The sequence below is a fragment of the Nuphar pumila genome, chromosome 4 (genome assembly GCF_984573655.1).
Source record: "Nuphar pumila chromosome 4, dmNupPumi1.hap1.1, whole genome shotgun sequence".
Taxonomy (NCBI): Eukaryota; Viridiplantae; Streptophyta; class Magnoliopsida; order Nymphaeales; family Nymphaeaceae; genus Nuphar; species Nuphar pumila.
This window is the reverse complement of record NC_143252.1, coordinates 25,802,281-25,827,232: the sequence shown is the minus strand read 5'-3', so window position 1 is coordinate 25,827,232 and position 24,952 is coordinate 25,802,281. Positions and strand designations below refer to the sequence as shown.

Genomic DNA, 24,952 nt, shown 5'->3' with positions numbered 1-24,952 from the left:
GACCTTTCTCTTCTCCTATAAACTTGCCCAGCAAACTTATCAATCTTTGGAGGATTGTCTATTTCAAGTTCCTGTATTCTGTTAGTTCCATCTTGACAGGATATCCCTGGAGCACAGGAGGAAGAGCACTCATTGCTTGTTTCAGGAAAAAGCTCTGCACTAAGCCATGGATCATAGAAAAAAGCGTTCATATTGGTTTGGGCAGAAGCACATTCTCTATCTCCAAAATCATTTTCATCAAAAACTACATTTCTAGATATCTTGATTCGCCTGTTGTCAGGATCATAACAGTTGTACCCTTTATGGTGATCTGCATATCCAACAAATCTGCACTTTGATGCCTTAGCCTGAAACTTATTTCGCAGAGAAGAGTCAATATGAACATAACACATGCAGCCAAAAATTTTTAGTTCATCATAATTAGGATGCTTCCCAAATAAAACGAAATAAAGTGATTTATTTTCTAAAATCTTCATGGGTAGACGATTAATGATGTAAACAACAGAATGAAAAGCCTCTGTCCATAATCCTATAGGAACACGACTTCCGTGCATCATGCTCATAGCACTCTCCACAATGTGACGGTGTTTCCGTTCTGCAACTCCATTTTGTTGAGGTGTATGCGGGCAAGATACTCTACGATTTATTCCACTATCTTGGAGGTAATTGATAAATTCCCTAGAGGATTATTCCCCCCCCCACCATCACATTGGAAATGTAAAATATTACAAGAAAACTGAGTTTTAATAAACGCATGAAAACAACGAAAAATAGATAAGACTTCTGATTTATTCTTCATGAAGTATATCCAGGTGAAACGAGAGAAATTAGAACATGACTCTTACACAGTTGACAACTGGAACATATTTTATCATCTGATCTAGGAATCAAGCTAGATTTAGGAATAAGTCCATTAGATACCAGTCGTTCAACAAAGACTCGACCACAATGACCAAGACGAGAATGCCAAAAATCAGGCTTATTACATTTATTTGAAGATTGCAAACTAAACACACGAATACTCTTTGACGACATAGATTGAGGAGACTTCAAGGTAGGTAGGACACAAGTAGAAGGATCCTCCTGGAAGACATACATATTTCCCCGGCATTCCCCTCTAGCGAACGTCTTCTTCGTTTGTAGATCCTTGACATAAACAAAAGACGTAGTAAATTCAACGAAAGAATTGGTATGATCAACAAGCTTAGAAACGGAAATTATATTTTTCTTAATATCTGGAGCATGCAAGACATTGGAAAGATGAAGTGGGGATTTAGACAAGGGAATAGAAACATTTCCAATGTGAGTGATGGGATGGTGTGACCCATCTCCAGTGACAATATTACTTTTTCCAAGATAGAGGATTAAATTAGAGAATTTACCTGCATTACCTGTGACATGAGTAGCTGCCCCTGAATCAATGTATCACACTCCTTTATCATCACGCTTCAGATCAAGATCAGACAACGTGGCCAAGAGAAGCTCTTTCACATCCCCACCAAACTTTAAAGAGTTCTCTTTTCGTCCTGACGAGCTCTCACCCTTTTGGAACTTTCCTTTGTTCTGTGGATTGTGCCAACAATTGGCTTTGATGTGACCTCGCTTGTTACAGAGATAACATGTTGGTACATTTTTTACATTATAAACTGGTGTAACATTCGGAGTAGGGAGTAACCCACACCCCCCTGGAGTACCTCGTCCTCGTCCTCTGCCACCTCCAAAATTACTATCCCCACGTCCCTGACCAAAAGAAATTCCAGTAGCAAGAACTTGTCCACCAGTCTCATGTGACATCCCCTTCAAAGCTATGTCACAGGGACTCGGCAAAACAGGTGCCGCACCCGCGTCGACGCGACGCGGGATCGCGTGCGGGTGCGGCACCGGGTGCGGTCAACACGACCCTGGGTGCGGTCAACGCACCCAGGGACATTTTTGTCCAAATTTTTGGGCGAAAAAAAATTCCCCCCCCCCCCCGATGAAAAGGAGGAGGATTAGGGCAAAAAAAAATTTTTGCCCTAATCTCTCCTCTCTCTCCCCCTGAGCTCGAGCTCTCCCATCGCCGCCCCAGCTCCGCCGCCCCCAGCGCCGCCGCCCCCAACTCCGCCTCCCAGACTCCTCCTCTCGGCTCCTCCTCTCGGCTCGCAGATATGTCTCTCACTGTCTTCTTGGGTCGGCTGGGGAGGGGCCGAGCACCCCCCCCCCTCTCTCGGTCTCTTGTTGGGTCGGCAGGGGAGGGGTTGAGCCTCCCCTGCTCCCTCATTTTTCGGCACAGGAGGGGCCGAGCCCCTCCCCCATCTACCACTTTTTTTTGGGTCGACAGGGGAGGGGCCGAGCCCCTCAAATATATGTTTTTCTTTTTTGGGTCGACAGGGGAGGGGCCGAGCCCCTCCCCCATCTGTTTTTTTTTTGGGGGGGGTCGACAGGGGAGGGGCCGAGCCCCTCCCCCATCTTTTTTTTTTTGGGTCGATAGGGGAGGGGCCGAGCCCCTCCCCCATATGTTTTTTTCTTTGGGTCGACAGGGGAGGGGCCGAGCCCCTTCCCCCATCTGTTTTTTTCTTTGGGTCGATAGGGGAGGGGCCGAGCCCCTCCCCCATCTGTTTTTTTCTTTGGGTCGACAGGGGAGGGGCCGAGCCCCTCCCCCATCTGTTTTTTTTTTGGGTCGATAGGGGAGGGGCCGAGCCCCTCCCCCATATGTTTTTTTCTTTGGGTCGACAGGGGAGGGCCCGAGCCCCATCTGTTTTTTTTCTTTGGGTCGACAGGGGGGCCCTCACCCATCTGTTTTTTTTTTTTTTGGTCGACAGGGGAGGGGCTGAGCCCCCCCTTCTCCCTGTGTTTTCGAATTGAATTGAAAATTGTAATGTATTTTTTTTTTGTGTTTTCAGGATAAAAATGACGGATAAAGGGAAAGGACTTGCGTCATCCTCATCCCAACATGTGAGTTCTGCTGCTAGTTTTGCTGATAGTTGCAGTGGGATTGATGATGTGGGGCCACTATGGATACATGTAGATAAACTTGCAAAAACTGGAGAAGGAGGTGGTGGAAACAAAAGATTTTGATGCAAGCTCTGCGAAAAAAATTTTGTTGGGTCTTACACAAGAGTGAAGGCTCATTTGTTGAAGATACCAGGACATGGCATTTCAGCTTGCAGAAAAGTTGATGAGGCAATGCGAAGGCAATACAAGAAAATACAAGAAGAATATGAGAAGAGAAAGGCAATGGCCGATTCTTCTGCAGTCAGTGTGCCATTTGCAAGCCATCAAGAAGATGCTGAAAAAAAAAGAAAAGTCAATCTAAGAGGTAGAGGAACGATACAAGCAGCATTCAATACATATGGAAGAGAAGAATTGGATAGAGAAGTTGGGAGGTATTTTTATTCTGGTTCACTCCCATTTAATGCGACTAGAAATCCTTATTGGAAGGATTTAGTAACATCCTTGGCAAATTGTAATTTGAGTGGTTATGTGCCTCCAAGTTCAGAAAAAATACGAACCACACTTCTTGCAGAAGAGAGGGCAAACGTGGAGAGGTTGCTAGAAATTAAAAAATATTCATGGGAGCAAAATGGAGTTTCCATTGTGTCTGATGGATGGACAGATATTCAAAGGCGTCCATTAATCAATTTCATTGCTTGTTCGCTTAGTGGCCCAATATTCTTGAAAGCAGTTGATGCATCTGGGGAATATAAAAATGCAGAGTATTTGAAGGGATTGTTTATAGAAGTGATAAAAGAAGTGGGTGATCAGAAAGTGGTACAAATCATTGCAGACAACGCTCCGGTTTGTAAAAGTGCAGCGTTGAGTTTGGAGAGCGAATACCCTCATATTTTTTGGACTCCCTGTGTAGCACACAGCTTAAATCTAGCCCTAAAGAGCATATGCAACCCCAAAGAAGAAGAAAATTCACAAGCATATGCTTTATGTTCATGGATTGAAGATTTAGAAAGAAATGTCAAAAGCATTAGGAATTTTGTTGTTAACCACCATCGTGCTAATGCTATATTTAATAGGCATTCTGATTTGAAATTGTTGAAGGTCGCTGAAACACGTTTTGCGTCCATCATTGTGATGATGAAGAGGATTAAAAGAGTGAAGAATGCTTTGATTAACATGGTGACTGATGAAAATTGGACATTCTATCGTGTTGATGATGATATGAAGGCTCAAGAAATTAAGAAATTCATTCTTGATGATGAGTTTTGGGACAGAGTGGTATACTTCCTTCAATTTACGCAACCTATTTGGGAAATGTTAAGAGAAGTTGATAAGGATGAGCCCATGCTTCACAGAGTTTATGAAATGTGGGATAATATGATTGAAAAAATACAAGCTATAGTTTTCATGCATGAAGAAAAAAATCCTGCATTGGATGATTCAGATTTTTTAATCATATTCATTCAATTTTAGTCAGAAGATGGGATAAGAGCAACACTCCTTTGCATTGCATGGCACATTCTCTTAATCCAAAATATTATGCAAATAAGTGGCGGGCTGGTGGTATTGGTCGTGTCCCTCCAAATTTAGACCCAGAGCTATCAAGACATAGAAATATGTGTATGACAAGACTTTTTCCAGAAGCACATCTTCTACATCAAGTCACACAAGAGTTTGGAAAATTTTCATCTTCGAGATTATATGCACCGGCATTATTCGCGAGAGAAGAAGATAATATAGATCCTATCACATGGTGGTCAACATTTGGATCGGAAACACCTCTTCTGCAACGTCTTGCATTAAGATTGCTATCGCAGCCTGCTAGTTCATCTTGTTGTGAAAGAAATTGGAGCACATATTCTGAAATCCACAACATGAAGAGAAATAAACTCACCAGCAAGCGTGCAGAGGATTTAGTATATGTTCATTCAAATCTTCGATTACTTTCGCGAAGCAATGATGAATACAGGTACTAATTTGCTCTCTTAGTTATTTGATTATTTCTTAGTTTTCATTTAAATATACTTGTATTGTATTTATCATTTTCAAATTGGGTTTATAATGCAGACAAGGAACATCCAAATTTTGGGATGTAAACCCAGAAGAGTGTGACTTCGAGGGAGAACATGAATTCAACGTAACAAACATGGATTTAGCTGAGCCCAGTATTCCTTCTAATGATGCATTTGATGATAAAGAAGAAAATTATTAGCATCCATTACTTCATCAGGATATATTTTGGTATGTAATTTAGTTCTTTTATGCATACTTATTTGATTGATATTTAGGTCAATTTATGTAATTGCTTTACTTATTTGATTGATAATTTGATATTTAGGTTGATATACTGCATGCATGATGAATCATATTATGAGTTTATGACAATGTTTACTGTTAAATGTTAAACTGTTAAAACTTCAAAATTATATATATATATATATATAATTTTTTTTTTACATTTTTGCCCCTGCCGCACCCCCGCACCCGGGTTTTTTGGAAGTGCCGAATCCCCGCACCCGCACCCGCACCCGCTCCCGCACCCGCACCCGCACCCATGTGACATAGCTTCAAAGTCATCTCATATTGAAGTAGTTTTGCTTGCAAGTCCTCAAATGACGGTAAGTCGGGTAGACATAGCAATGAAGTTGAAAGAACATGAAATTCCGGTCCCAAGCCATTCAAGGTTTGCCTGACTTTGTCTTTATCTGTCACTTCATACCCTACAACGGCTAGTTGATCACTGATACTCTTAACTTTGTTCAAGTACTCCATGACAGACATGGAGCCTTTAGTCAAGAGTTGAAATTCACGCTGAAGAAAAGAAATTCTAGCCTCTGATATCTGAGAGTGTGTCTTGACCAGCCTGTCCCACAATTCCTTTGTTGAACACTCGTCTGGAATTCCCACCAATACTTCTTGAGAGATAGTAGAAATAATAAAGGCAACTGCAGCTTGATCACGCTTCATCCAAATCTCGTATTGGGGATTTGGAATTTGTTGTGTAGAATCAGTCTCATTTCCATTCTTAGTTTGTTGTATAACAAATTCTGGAGGAGCTGAGATTGATCCATTCAGATGTCCAGAGAGACCTTGGCTTTTAATGAATGGAAGAATTTGTCTTTTCCAAATCAAAAAATTGGAATTGGTAAGCTTTTCAGAAATGAGTTGACCGAGGAAATTGGATGAGAGAAATGAATGGGAAGAAGAATCCATGACTTTAAAGAATTTTTTTTTTTACGTGTGCAATCAGAATGTAGAATGGTCTCAGACCAAGATGCAACAAATAAGTCTCGTCCCCCCCCCCTTTTTTTTTGGGAGAGAGCTCTAATATTCAACGTGAATGAGAAAAGTTAGGTCTCAGATCTATTTTGATTGCATCAAAGAAGTGAAGTGACCAAAATGAAGATTATATATCACGATTTTTTTTTTTTTTGAGATTGCACACAGCAATAATGAAAACAGAGGAGAACAGGTGAAACCAACTCTACAGACTGACTCTAACCAAAAGTCAGATTTAATGCATCAATCTGGGAAATAGCATGAAGTGTCAGACCTATCACACAGATCCGATGAACAACGAGAATGAATTTAACGCAAAACTGAAAAGAAATATCGTGAAACTGATTTGGGTTTGTCGTGAAACTGATTTGTGTGAAAAATAACTCGACCCAAATCAGTTTGACGCAAAACTGATACCAAAGATGTCACGAAACTGATTTGGAATAGAAGGGTTGTCGTGAAACCGATGCATCATATAACTTGTGATGGATAAATATAAATGCCACAAAAAGGCAATAAACACTTTAGGAATCATTTTTCAAAGAAAAGAGGACTAATTAAAAATTGAATCAAAGGTCCAATATAATCAATCACAATAATATGCTTTATAACAACAATTTTGCATAAACACAAATTATGCTTAATCTTCAAAAGAAGTCATTTATACAAAAAAGACTTATTATGCAACTAACACAATTATGAAATATTAAGCAACATCATGCGTAAGAACCGATTTGGAATAATCAAAAAGTCAAAAACAAGTCTCAACTATGATAGATATAAAGTGCAATTAAATGCACACCAAATGATAATAGATGCACTTTTATGCAATGCAAGATTTTTAAATGACAATAATCTTGAATGAGCAAATAACAAATTTAGGCCAATATAGGCATTCCTAAAGATGGTGAAGTTTGAAAATCTTATGAAATCCACTATTGTAACTTAAAAAATGATGCTCACAAACAATCTCAAAAGATCCACAAAGGGTTACAAGTATTAATGAATCTTCGAAGGATATTATGCAAGGGAAAAGATACTCACAAACAATCTTCTCACAACAACCATGAAATCTTCATAAAAGAGTATATACTCACAATAAGATTATAAGGACCGAAAGGCTCCTTAAAGCGAGCTCAAAAAAAAAACACAAAATTCCCAAAGAAGTGGGAAACTCCACTAAAGTGAGAGAAATCCCAACAAAGAAGAATAATAGATTTGTTAAAAAACCTTATGATAAAGTAAGATTGTACTATGGCATAAATCTATAAAATTAAACATTTATTGAGGAAAAAAAGCTCTTAAGTTTTATCAAAAAACATGACTTAATAGATTATTACCAACTTCTAATGTAATAAGTACGCAACAAACATTAGTGAAGACCATAAATTTTATAATGAGACAAGCTCTTTAAATCAAATTGAAAAATCTTTTAAGAGTATAAAGATGCAAAGAAAATCACCATATTCCATAAGACTATTTTAAAACTTAATTCAACCGGAATTATAAAAAGAACTTTCTTAATTAAATGTTGCTCATATAAAAAGGACACATTAGGTAAGTGAATCAAAACTTATTAAGGAATTTTTCATATATGCCAAGCATTTTTCGAAAAACTACATCTCACAAACATTTTAATCTTAACATACCTTTCTTTAAAGACTTACCATATATAAAAGGTATTCTTATAAACAAAGTTAGGTTTAAAATATAAATTCAAGGCTTCAATGGTCATAAATTTTTACCGACCCATTAAGTTTTGAGCAATCATATATCTAATTTTTCGCCAAACAAGTTATCATTTTAAAAATTTTCAAAGAAAAACATACGAAAAAGTATGTATACGAAAAAGATTCAATAGAGTATCAAGTAACTCAAATTTTTATAAAAAGACATAATGACAAAGAGTACACATAAAAAAAAAGAACATATTAAATTCTTCATACAATACTTAAAGAAATAGAATGCATACCGAATAACTTTAAGAAAGAAATGAATACTTAACCATTTTTCTTTAAAAATTTCTTGAATACCACGCTTCCCGATGCACCAAAGAGCAACTCGATCTCAACCTTGCTCTGATACCATGTTAGAAAGTGACTTTGAATATATTAGGTTCAATAATGAACCCATACACATGCACATGAAGTGCGAATAAACCCACTCAATGGAACAACACAAGCACATCATGTGCTAATACATAAACCCATAAAAGGGGTAAATATGACTTAAAGTCATAAGTTGACTATTATTGAAGAAAAAGGAAGAAGAGGGTAAAAACCCTATACAATGGAGCAAATGCTCCTCCAAGGAGTATGCTACACAAGGGGGAAAGACCCATATTTATAAGCCTTAAAGGGACCACCTTGGGGGCTCCCAAAGGAGACGTTGGAGAGCCCCCAACGGTCACATTTGTGACCGTTGGGGGCTCCCAACGTCTCTATTGGGAGGCCCCCAATATGGTACGAAAAAGAAAAAAGAAAAATATTACAATGCATATTCCAATTGGAATATGCGTAAAATGACAAATTACAGAAATACCCTTGAGGGTATTTTAGGAAGAAATATATATATATATATATATATATATATATATATATATATATAAATAGAGATACGTATACATATATATGTATGCATATCTTTATATATATATATATATATATGTACATTTAAGGATTATATTTCAACATACATATATGTGTACTCATACACATATTTTAACAGATCTATCTCTATATGCTTTGTTCTTCCATGTTGAATAGGATCGAAGGATATTTTGAGTGCACTTTGATTATCATAAAACAATATAGAACTTGACATTTGTTGATGTAAATCAAACAATAATATCTAATCCAAGTAATTTCAGATGATGTTGCTGCCATGGATCTATATTCAGCTTCAGTAGTTGACCGAGCCACTGCTTTCTGCTTCTTGCTGCTCTATAAAACTAAGTTATTACCAATAAAAACACAATCCCTAGAGATAGACCTTCTTTCATCTGGATCCCCTTCCCAATCAGAATATAAAAAGGCCATGATTGTTAAATCACGTTCTCCACAATCACAATTCCAATAACATAACCCATCTTCAAGGGTATCTTTTAAATATCTAAGATTTCTTTTGACAGTTTCAACATGAGTCACATGGGGGCAATACATGAACTAAGAAACTTGATGGACATCATAAACAATGTCAAGCCGAGTAAAAATGAGGTATTGAAGCATACCCACGATGCTTCTATATTTTGTAGGATCGCTAAAAACATCCCCTTCATCACATCCAAGTTTTTGCTACAAGACACTTGTAAATATTGGTTTGCAATCCCTCATTTCAGCTCGATTGAATAAATCAATAGTATATTTGTATTGGGTCAACACCAATGAGTCTTGCTTTCAATCAACCTCAACACCCAAAAAATATTTGAGTTCTCCCAAGTCTTTCATCTTGAATCTACTATTCAATACTCCTTTGACATCATTAATATGATTTTCAAAGTTCCCTATAATGATGATATAATCAACATAAATAAACAATATTGTAACCCAATTATCAATTTTGCAAATGAACAAAGAATGGTCTAAAGAAGACCAACGAGAACCATGTTGCTGAATTTTGAGAGAAAAACTCTCAAACCATGACCGAGAAGCTTGTTTCAGTCCATATGTAGCCTTGTTCAGTTTGCATACATAACTGGCAGGATCTAAGTCTCAGGGACTCGGCAAAGCAGGTGTCGCACCTGCGCCAACGCGATGCGGGTGCGCGTGCAGGTGCGGTCAACACGACCCTGGGTGCGGTCAATGCACCTAGGGTTGTTTTCGTCCAATTTTCGAACCTAAAAAAAATTTGTTGCCCGATGAAAAGGGGTTGCGAAAGAGGTTTGCCCTAATCTTCTCCTCTCCCGCGCAGCTCCGCTCTCTCTCGCCTTCTCTCCGCCCGACGTCTCGCAAGGGAGCCCGACGCCACCTCCTCCTCTCCCACGTCGCAGGTACCCTCTTGCTCTCTCGCTCTCTTGTTGGGTTAATAGGGGAGGGACCAAGCCCCCCACCCTGCTCCCTTTGATTCGGCAGGGAAGGGGTCGAGCCCCCCACCCTACTCCCTCTGATTTCAGGGGAGGGGATATATATATATAATTTTTTACATTTTTGCCCTGCCGCACCCCCCGCACCCAAGGTTTTTGAAAGTGCCGCACCCCCGCACCTGCACCCATGTGACATAGGGCATGATCTATCTCACTATATCCCTGCGATTGTTCCATATACACCTTCACCTTAAGATCTTCGTGCAAGAACGCATTCTTAACATCTAGTTGACTTAAATGTCATCCATAATCTAATGCTAGAGAAAGAACTACTCTGATGGTTCACCACTGGCTTGAACGTTTCATCATAATCTAGTCCATGTTCCTGAGTAAACTCCTTTGATGGTTAACATCTCTTATGGTTAACATCTAGCAACCAATTTTGCCTTGTATCGCTCTATGCTGCCATCAGACTTGTATTTTATTTTTAAAACCCATTTTGATCTGACAACATTATTTCTAATTGGTCCTTTTGCAATATCCTATGTTCTACATTCATACAAAGCCTGCATTTCTTCATTCATGACCTCAATCCATCTATTGGATTGTGAGGCTTGGTTATATGACCGTGGTTCTTTAATGTTGAGACACAACAGCTAAGAAAATTTGATGATTTATGCTAAAATTTTCATAATTTACCCATCTATCAATAGGATGTCGCACCCTTCCAAATCTTCTATTTATTTGATCTTCTCCGGTTCGATCATTTCTAGATTCAATGTTTTCTTGTTCTGGACTCCTTTCAAATGCCTTTTCAGATACATTTTCATATTCAACATTTTTAGCAGCATCTTGTGTCCTGTGGCTATATGTAATCCCTTTAAACCATCCTCCTATGCCATCTGATTGACCAGTTTGTTGTCCATCAACATTTTGCTGATCCAATTCCGCATGATCACCTTCTAATCTGTCCCAATTTGAATCATTTGTTGCTGCTGCCTGAATAGGAAACATACCATCATCTAACCATAGCTGATACAGTTGTTTTTCTTGCAATTGAACACTTTGTATCTTTCTGCCTTTTAAATCAAAATCAGATTCATCAAAAACAACATTTCTGAAAATACGAATGCATTTATGTTCAACATTATAACACCTATACCCTTTGTAATCATCCTCATATCCAACAAACTTGTAGACAGGCTCTTTTGTCAAATTTATTTCGAAGAGAGGCGTCAATATGCACATAGCATGTGCAGCCATATGCTTTTAGAAAGCCATAATAAGGATGTTTTCCAAACAATTCATAATGTGGGGATTTATATTTCAGCAATTTTATAGGCAGTATATTTATAACATGTACTCCTGTATGAAAAGCTTTTGTCCAAAGGAACAAAGGAATTGATCCCACATTCATCATGGCCAACGCACTCTCAATAATGTGTTTGTGTTTTCTTTCAGCAAGTCCATTTTACATAGGTGTGCGGGTACAAGATACTCTTCTATTGATTCCATTCTCCTTAAGGTATTGAATAAAATCATTTAAAGACCACCATCACACTGAAAATTAAGAATGAATAAAGAACACTGATTTTGAATCATAGCATGAAAATTTTTAAAAATTGAAAAGACTTCATGCTTAAAAATTGGAAATTGAGACTTTATGTTCTGATACCATTATGGATAGCATTTAAGTCAACTAGATGTTAAGAATGTGTTCTTGCACAGAGATCTTAAGGGATATAGTGAGAAAGTTTGAAGAAGTTAATTTTTCAAAGACTAGTTGATTTAGAAAACTAGCTGAAAGAGTTGAAGAAGACAGGGAATCCATATCAAATAAGAACACGGCGTGCACATGAATTGTTGCAGCTGACCCAAATACTTCAAGCATAAAACTATCTGCCTTCTTTTTTTCCAGAACAGATAAGATCACACAATAATGTGCAATATGCAGTCAGCAGGACTTGAAATCAATATGAAATATTAGCACGCAAACATAATTGAAATTTGATGAGAACCCAAAATTTCAATGACAATTGTATTTAGACCTAGGAGAAACGTGAATCAAGAGACAAAATAACAAATTTGAGAACAGCAATAATCAAATCTGATTTAAGTTTGAAACAGATCTGAACCAGGAGGAACAATAAGTAGGATCGACAGCTAAAACCCCAATCGATTTGAAGAAACAAGATGAAAATCAATTTTAAGAAATTAGGGAAAGGAAGTAAATTGATTTTTTTTTTTTCGAAAAACAGAAAAGAGACCGATATTGATTGAAACAAGAAACACAAAGAGAAATCGATATTGGTTTTCTAGGACCCAAATCAATTTTGGTAATGACAGTGATTTTTCATATATCCAAAATCGATTTGGAACCAAATCGACAAAAAGAAAACGATAAAAATGGGAAGGAAATAAAAGATCAAGAAGGAGAAAATGATACGAATGATAAGGGAATAAAAGATCAGGAAGAAGGAGAGAGGAAGTATATTAGATCTTTCTAGACTTACCTGAACGAGAAGATTGAGTTCCAACCGTGCTCTGATACCATGAAAATCAAATCACAGTCACCTGAAACACTAGAGAGAAGACGAGACAAAGGGGCTGTAGCAAAAATTTTCCCACGTATAATAGGGTTTTGGGTTTCCTTTTAATCAACATAATCATATTTTTATGTTACAAATATGCCCTTAATTCACATACATAAGCAACAACAATTAATCGAGGTAAAATAGACAAAAATATAACATGTGGGGGCAAGATGTAGAGTTGTGATCTGGATCCAGTATTGGATCTGGATCCAAAGCCGTCACGTATGAATAGACTTTACTAGATATACCAAGGTTGCATGTATCATATTGTATCGTATGATATGGTACGATACATATCGTTACTATACAAAAAATTGATACAATACGCACTTGTATCGTGATACGAGTGTGTATCATATATGTATTGTATGTATCGTACGATACATGCCCGCACGGTACGATACATACTCAACGCACTTTAAAAAGAGCCGAATCATATATTTTTAGTTTTGGGTGTTAAAGACATCTTGAAGGCCGACTCTCTCATTTGTGTAGAAGTAACTAAAAAGGTATCCACACACCCAAGGACTCGTGAGAGCGATTTGAAGGTCGATCCGTGAGCAAGGAGAGGGATTTTGCGGTTTGTTCAAGTGCATTTCCACCACTTTTCACTCAAGGAAGTGGGTTAAGGTAAAAACAAAACCTATTATTTGCTTCTTATTGAGCTTTTTTAGGAGAAGATGGCATCAAATGATCTGGCATAGCAATGGGGCACTCAAGTAATTAGTGAAAACCAATTGAAAATCGTGTGCAACTATTGTTATACTGTTATTTCGGGTGGTATCACTCGGTTGAAGCATCATTTAGCTAGGACACATCCAAATATTTCGGCTTGCATGTCAAAGAATTTGCCGGATGTCGTGAAATGGCAATGCCAACAATTACTTATTGGTACGAGAGAAAAAAGACAAGAAAAATATGAGTGAGGCAAAAATGGGGTATGTATGGCCCTGGAAGAACAAAAATGAGCTCTCTACATCTGATCTTACAGCCCTTAGCGTAGCATCAGAAGTAAGAAGTTCTGCAACGAAGGACACAAAAAGAAGAGGAAGAGAAAGAGGAGTAAGAGGGAGTTCTTTGAGAGAATGTAGAGATAGAGGCTCTATTATGAGTTTTTTCTCTCCTAGGACTGCCCTTAGGGCGTAACCCAACATTCATACAGCTACGACTCCTTAACATTTAGTAGAGAAGGTGAATGTCGCGGTTGGGAGATGGTTTTATGATGACTGCATTCCTTTCTCTCCATATCAATCTCTCTCCACTTTGCTTTATTCTCCTCACAGCTGGAAAGAGGTGATTGTGGCAGTAGATAGAGAAATTTTTGGCCGACTACTATAGCTCAATCAGCGCCACATTGTGTCCCAACCCGGCCTCGAAGTTCTATTAGTAAGGTAGGTACTTTGGCTTAGTATATACGTTTAGGTCTAGGCCCATGAATGTTAACTTTTTTCATGCTATAGGTTTCCTATATTTCTCATTTGATAATCGAATGTTGGTATGGGTGTTTTCTTTGAGATTGATATATGTTGTTTTTGATCCGTTGGATATGTAAATGCTGATAGAGTTTAAGTATGTAGGCATAGGCTGCATGGTTTAATTCATAATTGAAATTTTTCCTAAGGGTTTATGAACGTCTATGTGGATGTGAGAAAAATAAGATTTTTTTATTCGATTTTCCTTAAGATGGTTAGGTGATTTTTTCGGTATTTGGACTTGTGACATTTCTTTTATAAACTGCTGTCTTGTACATAAAGTTGTCCAGCCGACATGTTATGGGCCTAATCATATAGGGAAATCGGTGACAATTGAATTGTGTTATTTGCCTAATGCCTAGCATATTCGGTTCTTGAATCAGGCCAATAAAGAAAAAAAAAGATACATGTATGATTCAAATTGTGACCTGCGGTTAAAAATCTAAATTTTTGTAAAACGATATTTGTGTTCTAGTGTTCAAATTAAATCTGAGATTTAATTTAATTTATTTTTATGAAAAATGATATATGTGTTTTATGATTTAAATGGTAACCTGCAGTTAAATCTTAGTTTTTGTGTAAAACGATATTTGTGTTAATCTGACCCATATCGTATATTTGTCAAAGTTGCCCTTGAAGATTAATCAAACACTAGACACATGGACGGTAATGTTCTAACATGGTTGATGCAAACGCTGGACAAGAAGGGTTGTCACTGTCCAAGACTGAGTCAGGACAGAACAGAACAGGATGTTCTTGTCCAGTATTGTCCGCAAATCAAACGGGCCCTCAAGTTACATTCAAGTACACTAAAGACATATAGATGCTACAGCCACCATTTCCATGCCCGGATATATTCCCTTGAGTGGTCACACATGCCCAAGGAAAGCCTCATATCCCACATTTTGTCCTTAAAAGCCTTCCAACAAAAGTTTGCTCTTATGCAACCAGAAACTACCAATGTAAAACCACGTCAAGCCACAGTCAGCAACCATTTCATAAAATACCAGCTCCCACCATAAACACAGAAACATGTCAAATGGCACCACAACATAACCACTTCCCTCAAACAACAAAGTAACAGAATGATTGAAAGAAAACAGCTTTGGATTAGAAAACAGTTTATCCTTGACGGTTTCCAAATTCATTGTTTGTGCATGAACAAGAAAACATCAATGTGGCAAAAGCAATCCTGAGGAAATATTGTGCAGAAGAGAAAAAATTAGTTTCAGATAGACAATGAACAGCACACCATTTAAAGCACAAAAATGGATTGAGTATCAGCAAATACAATTTGCCAACTAGGAATTTAATCCATAATTAGTCCATGCAAAATGTAATTAACAATTAATGCAGGAGATGAGGTAATAACAAGGAATATGCAATTAATGCAGGAGATGAGGTAATAACAAGGAATATGCAGGCATACCCTCTTCAACTCAGCCTCAAGCTCATTCCTCTGCTTTTCTAGTTGTGCAACCTCTGCCTCCAATTCCTAGCATAGACAAGAAAATTATTAAACACAGCTAAAAAATAAGCAAGTTGATACTGAGATCATCAGCATCAATCTTGAAAAGTACTCCTATTAGAAAAACCAAAAGAATTAGCTACTTTAACAGACATAATTTCCATTCAATTGAAATCCTTGGAAAATGACATGATGTCAAGTTTATGAGATGACCGATATGTTTTGATATAATAAGAGTTTAATATAGACCAGGTGCTCTTAACAAGTGAATAGTCCTTAAATTTGCCGAGCTGGAAACAAGATTTAAGTGAAAGTTTTATATTGTGACTGCTATGGTTGCTTCAAGAACTCTTGCCTCAAGTAATTCTCCCTTCTCTAAAGAATGCAAAGACCCTTCTTTCTAATTTATAGCTTATATTCTTAGTCTTATTTTACAATTTATTGCTTCCTTCTAGCTTTCCCTTCTTTCAAGCATTGGTTCTAGCGTAGGAAGAGAGAGAGAGAGAGAGAGAGAGAAGGGAGCAGGGTGGTTGGCAGTTAGCTTTTGAATTACCAAAAAAGGAAATGTGTCTATGTGTGTACATAGCATGATTCCTACTAGCCTCATATCCTTGTTTCCTATATACAAAAAAAAAAAAAAAGATTATATTATTCAAAACCATGGACACAAGGGGTATTAAACTTGTAATCATCTATAATCCCTGAAAGAAAAATCGAGCAATTCTTGAAAAAAATGAACATGTTTCTAAGAACCAAGGAGCTCATGCCAAAAAAGTTAACAATATAAAAGTCATTCTCCTATTAAGGCAACTTATCAAAAATTTTAAAGAGAGATTAACATAAGATTGTTATTCATTTAGAGAAAGCTCAAGTTTCAAGGCAATTAATTTAATCAATACCAAAGAAGAAAGGAACCTACGTGGATATTGACATTGTTCAGGACAATATATCTTGGAATTGAAACTACAACAAAAACTGCATTATGCAAATATGTGCTCAGTTAAGGTTGAACTACATTAACAATCAATTTTAAACCCTTATTTGCATTAACTGTACATGGAATGACATCCATTAATCAAGATGAGGCTGTTTATGAATGACGTAGTACTTGTTACTTAGAATAGAGAGATTACAAAGGAAATTAAAACTTTGGAAGAATACTTTAAGGAAAAAGGCTTAAAGGTTCGCTAAATTAAAGCATAATACATGTAGTGCATGTTTTGTGAGGAGACAAGATGTGATAGTTAAGATATACAAGACCCTACAGACCAGAGTCACCTATATCGTTCAAGCTAATTTCTCGACGAGGGTTTTTGGGGAGAGAATTTCAAAAGTTTGTATTTCTCGATAAAATCTCAGGAAAATCTCAGTTGTTTAAAATTTTGAAAAAGGATACAAATAATAACCAAAAAGATAAGAAAATAATAAGTTTTGCATGATTTTTCAAAAAATTAAAGAAAAAAGTTTTAAAATGTTTTAAAAATATAAAAGAAACAAAAAAATGGGAAATGCCAACTCAAAATATTAAAAAAGAGTTTTTTCTCAAAAATATTGTGATATTATCACGATAAATTTTGATATTTTGACTTCTGGTGTTATTTTCAAAATATCACCAGATATTCCCTTTAATATCGGCTACCTTGAAATAGCCGATATTAAAGCGATATTTTCAAAACGTCGCCGATATAGGTGACAGTGCTACAGAGTAACAATGTGAAGTACTCTTAGACTCCGCACAGCATGATGATGCACTATGTAGTAGAAAGGACCTTACATGTTAAGATAGACATACACAAAAGAAAAAGGTAAATTTAGAAGTGAATGTCAAAAGATTAAGAGTGCTGTTGATAGAAGAAAAAGAAATTAGTGGATCACCTAAGATATTTTAGGTATGTTGCACGAAGACTTGTGAAGTCGGGACAAGGCAAGATAATGATGATAATGATAAGATAAAAGGACAATCATATGGTACAATGTACATGGATAATGCGACAGTATCAGCAAAACAAACAGCAGTAGTTTCACGTTTCAAACATTGGTGTACAACATTCAGATCATAGAGTTGTTCCCAATGCCATCAAACAATATTTTATAAAAAAATAGCTACAACATCCAGATCATAAATATTCAACACTAACAAGTAAAATACACTATTTATCACTTTCCACATGGATATACCTAGCTGAACCATTCATGCTGATATGCCCAGGATAAATAACCTAAAGAAAGTTTTGCTGGTAGTATACCTTCTCGACTTCACTAGTTTCATTGGTTTTAGCCACACGAAAGTTAAGTGCCTCTTCTTTCTGATGCCTGATATGATCGAGTTTATATCAAATCAAAAGCAAACAGATAGGAGTAAAACAATGGAGGTTAGAAAGAATGTAAAAAAATCAAATATCCAGAATCATCCTTGTATGACAGCAAAGATGATCCCCATAAAATGAATTACATACCCAAAGAGGTGAAGTCTAACTACTCTGAATTCTAGATCAACACATAAGTTATGTCATTTCTAGAAGAGTTTGTGGATGTGCACACACACACACACACACACACACACACAAAACCGGTATTGTAGGTCTGGATCAGGTTAGGATCCACTCTTATGGAGGCTCAGTGTAAGTCAATAAGATAGTAGATAAAAGGTGAAAACCCCTATTTTTTTGTCCCCTCTGCTTCCTTACCCCCTCCCCCACCTCAGCGTCAGCCAGCAGCTGAATGAGAGGAGTCTCGCAGGGTCAGGTCAGGTGCGGGGATCAAAATGATCATGTCCATATTGCCAAGTTAAGATTTTAAATAATAATAATAACCTCGGGTTTCATGTCAGGTTTGCTTCGGCTCTGACCCAATCCAACTTGTCATGTCAACACGGGTATCTGCTAGGGATGTATACATGTTATGCAACACATAAGCGACTGGTCTCAAATAAATTCTGAACCAAATGATAGTCGTCCTCATTAGGATTTAGTTGATATTAGTGAATGAGTCAAAGCAATGTCAATTATACTTCCATTATGAGACAAGCATTTGTAAGAGGCAAGAGGAATATTTCTTTCTTTTTTCTTCAGAGACTTGCCTCCAACAAGTTTATTAACAGGTGGCAACTGGCCGAACTTGGGTGGGATTTTTTATCCTGATCCAGCCCAACCTAGCCCGATTATATATATATATATATATATATATATATATATATATATATATATATATATATATATATATATATATATATATACTAGAATATATTACCGGAGTATGAAATATGAATCAAGATTTTGGTGAGCTTTTTTTTGTTTTTTTTCTTAAATCTCTCTGTAAGGATGTGATCTACATGCTCGGTTTTATGGGGATCAGCTCTCGGATCGGCTGATTACAACTCATAAGCAGGATCTTTTAAGGCTTGAAATTGACAGCTCAAAATTCTCGTAAATATTTGAGCATCCAAAAATCGTATTTTTTCATCGAAAATACATGATCCAACAGTCAATTCCTAGCAAACGCACCATGCCGAATGCATCTGCAGGGTCGGATTCGTGAAAAAAAAAAAGCTCTAAAAATACTTAGTTCACACTCCGATAACCATATTTCCAGTAAATATATATATATATATATATATATATATATATATATATATATATATATATATATATATATATATATATATGAGAAGGTGGTAGCTGCTAACCGCCGTGCTAACAGGGCTTTCGAAGGGTTTTCCCCGTGTATTACTTAAATTTGACCGTACAGATGTGTTCGGCATGGTCGATCTACTAGGAAATGACCACTTGGATCATGTTTTTAAAAACATGCATTTTTAAGCCTTGAATATTTATGAAAATCTTAGACTGTCAATTTTTTAAACCTTATAAAAACCTACCTGGGTATCGGAATCGGATGATCCAAGAGACTATTCCTATAAAATCAAGAATGTAGAACGCATCTATACAATTAGTTTTAAGGAAAGCATGGAAAACCCCTTCGAAAACCCGGTTAGCACCGCGGTTAGCTAGAAAAGTGGTTAGCAGCTACCACCTCTCTCTCTCTCTCTCTCTCTCTCTCTCTCTCTCTCTCTCTCTCTCTATATATATATATATATATATATATATATATATATATATATATATATATATATATATGTGTGTGTGTGTGTGTGTGTGTGTGTGTGCAAAAATATAAATATAAGTATATGAATATATATCTACATTTGTGTGTGTGTAAACATATATTATAATATATATATTTATTCATTCAAGGCTGGAACGACCCAGCCCAGTTAGGCCCATCTGCCTAATGGCCAGGCCATGGGCTGGGCATTCGGCAAGGGACCTGCTTGAACAGGGCTTGACTGGGCCTACTCGGTCAATGGACTGGTAGGCCTGGTTGGCCTGGACAATTAGCAGGCCAGCCCTGCCCATTGCCCACCCCTATGAGGACGCACAGCTTTATGCTATAAGTATGTGTGGACAAACAACAGAACCATGTCTCAGTCCTCAGGAAAATTGAATAGTTTTCGTACTCATAAAGGAATAAGTCAGGTCCCACATCAAAGTCATACATGATTATGTGCTTCATGTAAACACTTCTGTAAATTTTCCAAATTACTAGAACTCCTACTACCCAAGAAACAGGGGAGAAAAAAAACTACAATATAAATTTTGTTTTTATCACTAGAAAATCTGCAAGGTGGAAATCTTGTGCCACACCTGTAAATTTTATGTGCTTCATTTAAAGTTTTAAACACTTCTATAAATTTTCCAAATTACTAGAACTACTACTACTCAAGCAATGGGGAAAAAAACTACTACAATATAAATTGTCTTTATCACTAGAAAATGGGCAAGGTGAAATCTCATGCCAGACCTGCAACCATGACAGAATTATCCACAGGATGGCTAACTGGTCAACCAAACAAATGCCTTATACATTAGTATAATTCCAACCCAGCTCAAGGCCATCCTTACCCCTCCCTCAGCACAAGCGATTGGTTACGGGAAAATTGTTTAGGCAGAGATTATAGGAAAGATCTTTTCCAGGAGTAAGGTTTAACTTGCACCGTACATATGGTAGTTGTAAGAGCAAAGCATTATAACTATTAGGCGAGTTTTATCAATCTGCTCATATAGTACTTCAACATCTCAAATCAACGGTCATTTAATGGTAAAACAAAGACCCTAACCAAGGCTAAGAAATATAAAAACCTTAACAGTTGTGTGAATAACTTGATTAAATTTTTCTTTTTCTAGGAAGACTATGATACATAACATGTCCGTGTGTACATTTTCATCCATTGAAGAGTAAGATAGATGTATTACTATTTAGCATGTTACCCCTCCTAATTACTCTTTTGTACATAGATTTATTCTTAGGGGTATTCTTGTATTTTCTCATTTAGATTAGGATCAACAATTTTTGTCCTCTTGAGTATACCAAAGGGGTCAACCCACCCCTATATGTTGTAGTATGCATTCATTATAAAATAATTAAGTTTTCTTCTTAATCTCGCTCTTTGTGTTCCTCTCTCATCATTTCTTCTTTGCATACCCATGGTCGTAGATGGAATCAGAGCTTGGTTGTGAGCAAGAGAGGAAATTGGACAGAGGGATTGGCTGTTGAGAAGAGATTTCATTCCAGCTACCATAGAGTTGTGCACGGTTCGAGCTGCTGATGTCAGCAGCACCTATATGGCCATTCAAGTTTTGTGGGTTTAAGACAATATTTTGGTAGCTCTTGATTTTAGAGGAGTCTAGAATCAAGAATAAGCATCATCAAAGCAGTATTGGATTTTTGGGTTATTTTCAAAGCATTTTCTGGGAAACTAGTTTCTTGGAGCTAGATTTGCAAAATCTACTGATCTAGCTCCCATTGGTGGTTTTTAATCCTTTGAAATGGATGAATTTGGGTCTTTTTTTAATGCTAGAGAATGTTAGAAGTGATTTGGTGAACATCTATTGCAAGTTTTATGAATTTTGTTGATCTTTTGGGTGACTACATAGGGGCGGTAACCATTTTCTTTGATATTTCAAAGCTATTGACTGTAGTAAACCAATTGTTTGGGTTGCTGAGTCTATTGTGAGGAGTTTTCAAACTGTTTAGCATATATCCGATTGCTTCTTGTTGGCTGATTGTGGTTTGTGTTCCTCTACACACTTAATTCTTTATATCGGCACTAGTGTATTGAGTTGGTAGTTGCTTTTTCATGTCGGCAGCATTGTAGTTGGGGTGTGGCTGCATAGTTCAGTTTGAAATGCCTTAATTGGTTGTATCTTGTTTCTTTGGAATGTGTGCTATGTGTTTGTCTTTGTGTGCAGGCATTCTAAATTGTGTAGTTTGGGGGTTTGGAGTTGAAATAGAGAAGAGAGACGGAATTCAGCTTGTTCCCATGAAACTAGATGGGAAGAATTATGCTTAATGGGCTGATTTTATGACTGCAGTAATAGTAGGGAAATGTCTTGGTGACTATTTGGATGGCTCAAAGGTCAAACCAAAGACCACAGACCCAAATCATGCCACTCCATTGGAAGAATGGGTGGTAAATAATGTGAAAGTCAAGGCATGGATCTTGGACTCGATGGAGCAAAGAGTAGTTATGAACCTATCTAAGTTTCAAGAAGCTAAGGAAGCTCGGGGTTATCTTAAGCAAGTCTACAGGCAAGAAAATTGGGTGAGGCACTATCAACTTATGCAAGATGCGAGATCTATGAGGCAAGGTAACAAGTCTATTGAGGAGTTTTACTCGCACATGTTAAAATACATGTAATCCATATATATATTTATATATAGTCTAATATACCCAATAGGGGTATTTTAGTCATTTCACAAGTACCCGATAGGGGTACTTGTTATTTTCCCCTTTTTTGTATTTATTTTTGCACTTTATTTTTTCTTTTTTTATTTTGTCTTTTTACCCACATAAGGGGCCCCGCCATTGAGTCGATGGGGCCCCCCAACGACTCCATGGGGAGCCCCTTATGTGGCTCTTCTTTTAAAGTCATAAGGCCACCCCTCACTCTCCTTCTTTGTGTATATATAGGGGTGAACCCCTCTTGTATTCTTCACTCTTGAGAGCTCTCTCTCTTTTCAATAAGAGACATTTATATTTTTATGTTGTGTTGTCCCTTTGTGGATTTGGGTGTCATCTCTTTTGTTTGTCCATCGGCTATGACATTTATATTTTTATGTTATAGCACTCTTTGTTTTTTCGCATATCTCATTACATGGTATCCGAGCCTTATGTATGCTCTTGATTCTTAATATAGCTAGTTGAGTAGTTATATATTGTTTTTTTTGTATCTCTCTTTGTTTGTCTTCTTGTGAGAGATTAAATGGAAGGGGAACAAAAGATTAATCTCTCCTTCAAGCTTAATGGCTTCAACTATATGATGTGGGCCGCCGCCATGGAGAACAACCTCAAGGGTAAAAAGCTTTGGGGATACGTTATGGGCACCATTCCGAAACCACAACTCCAACTCACCAAGATAGACAGTGATCAAGAAAAAGCTCTTGAAGGAAATGCCCGCATGAAGGCCATTGAAAACCACCAATCTAAAGTGGAAGATTGGGAAAGTAAGCATGCAAAGATTCTTGCTTGGTTCATGAACAATGTGGAGCTCAAAATTTGCGCCAACATTGCTAAATTTTGGATGGCTAATGAAGCATGGTTCTTTATGAAAGGTAAGTTTACTCAAAAAAACCTTGCTCGTCAATTCTTCCTCCAAGAAAAAGTCCCGACTATCAAGCAAAGAGAAATGAGTATAAGGGATTCTTTAGCACTCTTGGACCCTTATAGGATGAGCTATCTTTACTAGAACCAAAGTGGGTTTTTAGTGTAGATGTGGAACTAAGAAGAGAACAAATGGAAAAAAAACACTTTTTTCAATTTCTACATGGGCTTAGGCCCGAATATGAACAAGTTAGATATTCCCTTCTTCATAGCTCTAAGCCTCTTTCCTTGGAAGATGTCATAGCCGAAATATGCCAAGAAGAAACTCGTCTTTGCATGATTAAAGGAGGAGATGACGTTTTGGTCGTGTCTAAACCTAGCAACCATGTGAAAGCCTATAAGCCTCCACACTTTGGGAGGCAAAATAATTATAATGGCAACTATAGAAAAGCCATTTGCCATCATTGCCAAGAACTGGGTCATATAAGACCTAATTGCCCTAAGTTGAATGAAACACCTAAGAATAAGGTTGCCTCCGTTGAAGAAGTTACTCAAAAGAAGGAGGAAACTATCAAAGGGAAGGAGTCTTTTTCTCTTGCTCAACTATCGGAAGCACTACAAATTCTACTCAAGTCACCATCAACCTCGGGTGCCGCCAGAGCTTCTTCCTTTCCTCTAGGTATGTCTTCTTGGATCTTTGATTCTGGATCTTTCTTTTATATAACCCCTCTTGAAAATGGGCTTTCAGATTTGTGTAATAACTCTAAAAACTCCTATGTTTCAACTGCCGATGGTACATCTTTACAAGTAAAAAGTTTTGGAACTTTAAATTTTTCCAAAGATTTCTTTGTGCCAAACGTAAGAGTGGTACCTCAAATTAATTTAAATCTCCTCTCTGTTGCTCAAATATGTGATCATGGATGTGAAATCTCCTTCTCAACTAAGGATTGCTTTATACAGGATCTCCAGTCCGGGAAGCAGATTGGGCAAGGCCATAGGAGGGGAGATCTCTATTACATGAGCAACTTGAAACTTCCCACTAACTCTTTTTGTAACCATGTCCAAGATAAAAATATTGAAACTTGGCATCAAAGACTTGGACATCCAAGTTTCTCAAAAATGTACTCATTTCCATTTGGAAAGAAATTTTGTAATGAGAAACATTTTGTTTGCAAGAATTGTATTTTTGGCAAAATGAAATCCACTCCTTTTCCAAATCGAACTTTTGTGTCCAAAAGACCTTTTGAGTTAGTCCATTCCGACGTTTGGGGCCCTTTTCCAGTCATGTCTAAAGGAGGATACTCCTATTACGTTACTTTCATTTATGACTACACTAGGTATGTGTGGATCTACTTTCTCAATTTAAAATCCGAAGTCTTTGACTTCTTCATGAAATTTCATATGATAGTCAAAAATCAATTTTCAAGTAATATTTCTACTCTTAGATCCGATTCGGGTGGAGAGTATCTATCAAATGAATTTCAAAATTATTTAGAAATAAATGAAATTTGTCATCAAATATCGTGT

General features: G+C 37.1%; 1 protein-coding gene across 2 annotated transcripts in view; it reads right to left on the bottom strand.

The window, feature by feature from the left end:
- The window catches only part of LOC149839697 (uncharacterized), a 120,004-nt gene that overhangs the window by 15,981 nt on the left and 79,071 nt on the right, over positions 1 to 24,952 (bottom strand). For both annotated transcript variants that reach the window (XM_090002753.1, XM_090002754.1), the window contains exons 10-11: positions 18,012 to 18,078; positions 15,727 to 15,792 (exon numbers count right to left, since the gene is read on the bottom strand). In XM_090002753.1, the coding sequence (XP_089858879.1) occupies positions 15,727 to 15,792; positions 18,012 to 18,078 (133 nt within the window). The remainder of the gene's footprint in view (positions 1 to 15,726; positions 15,793 to 18,011; positions 18,079 to 24,952) is intronic.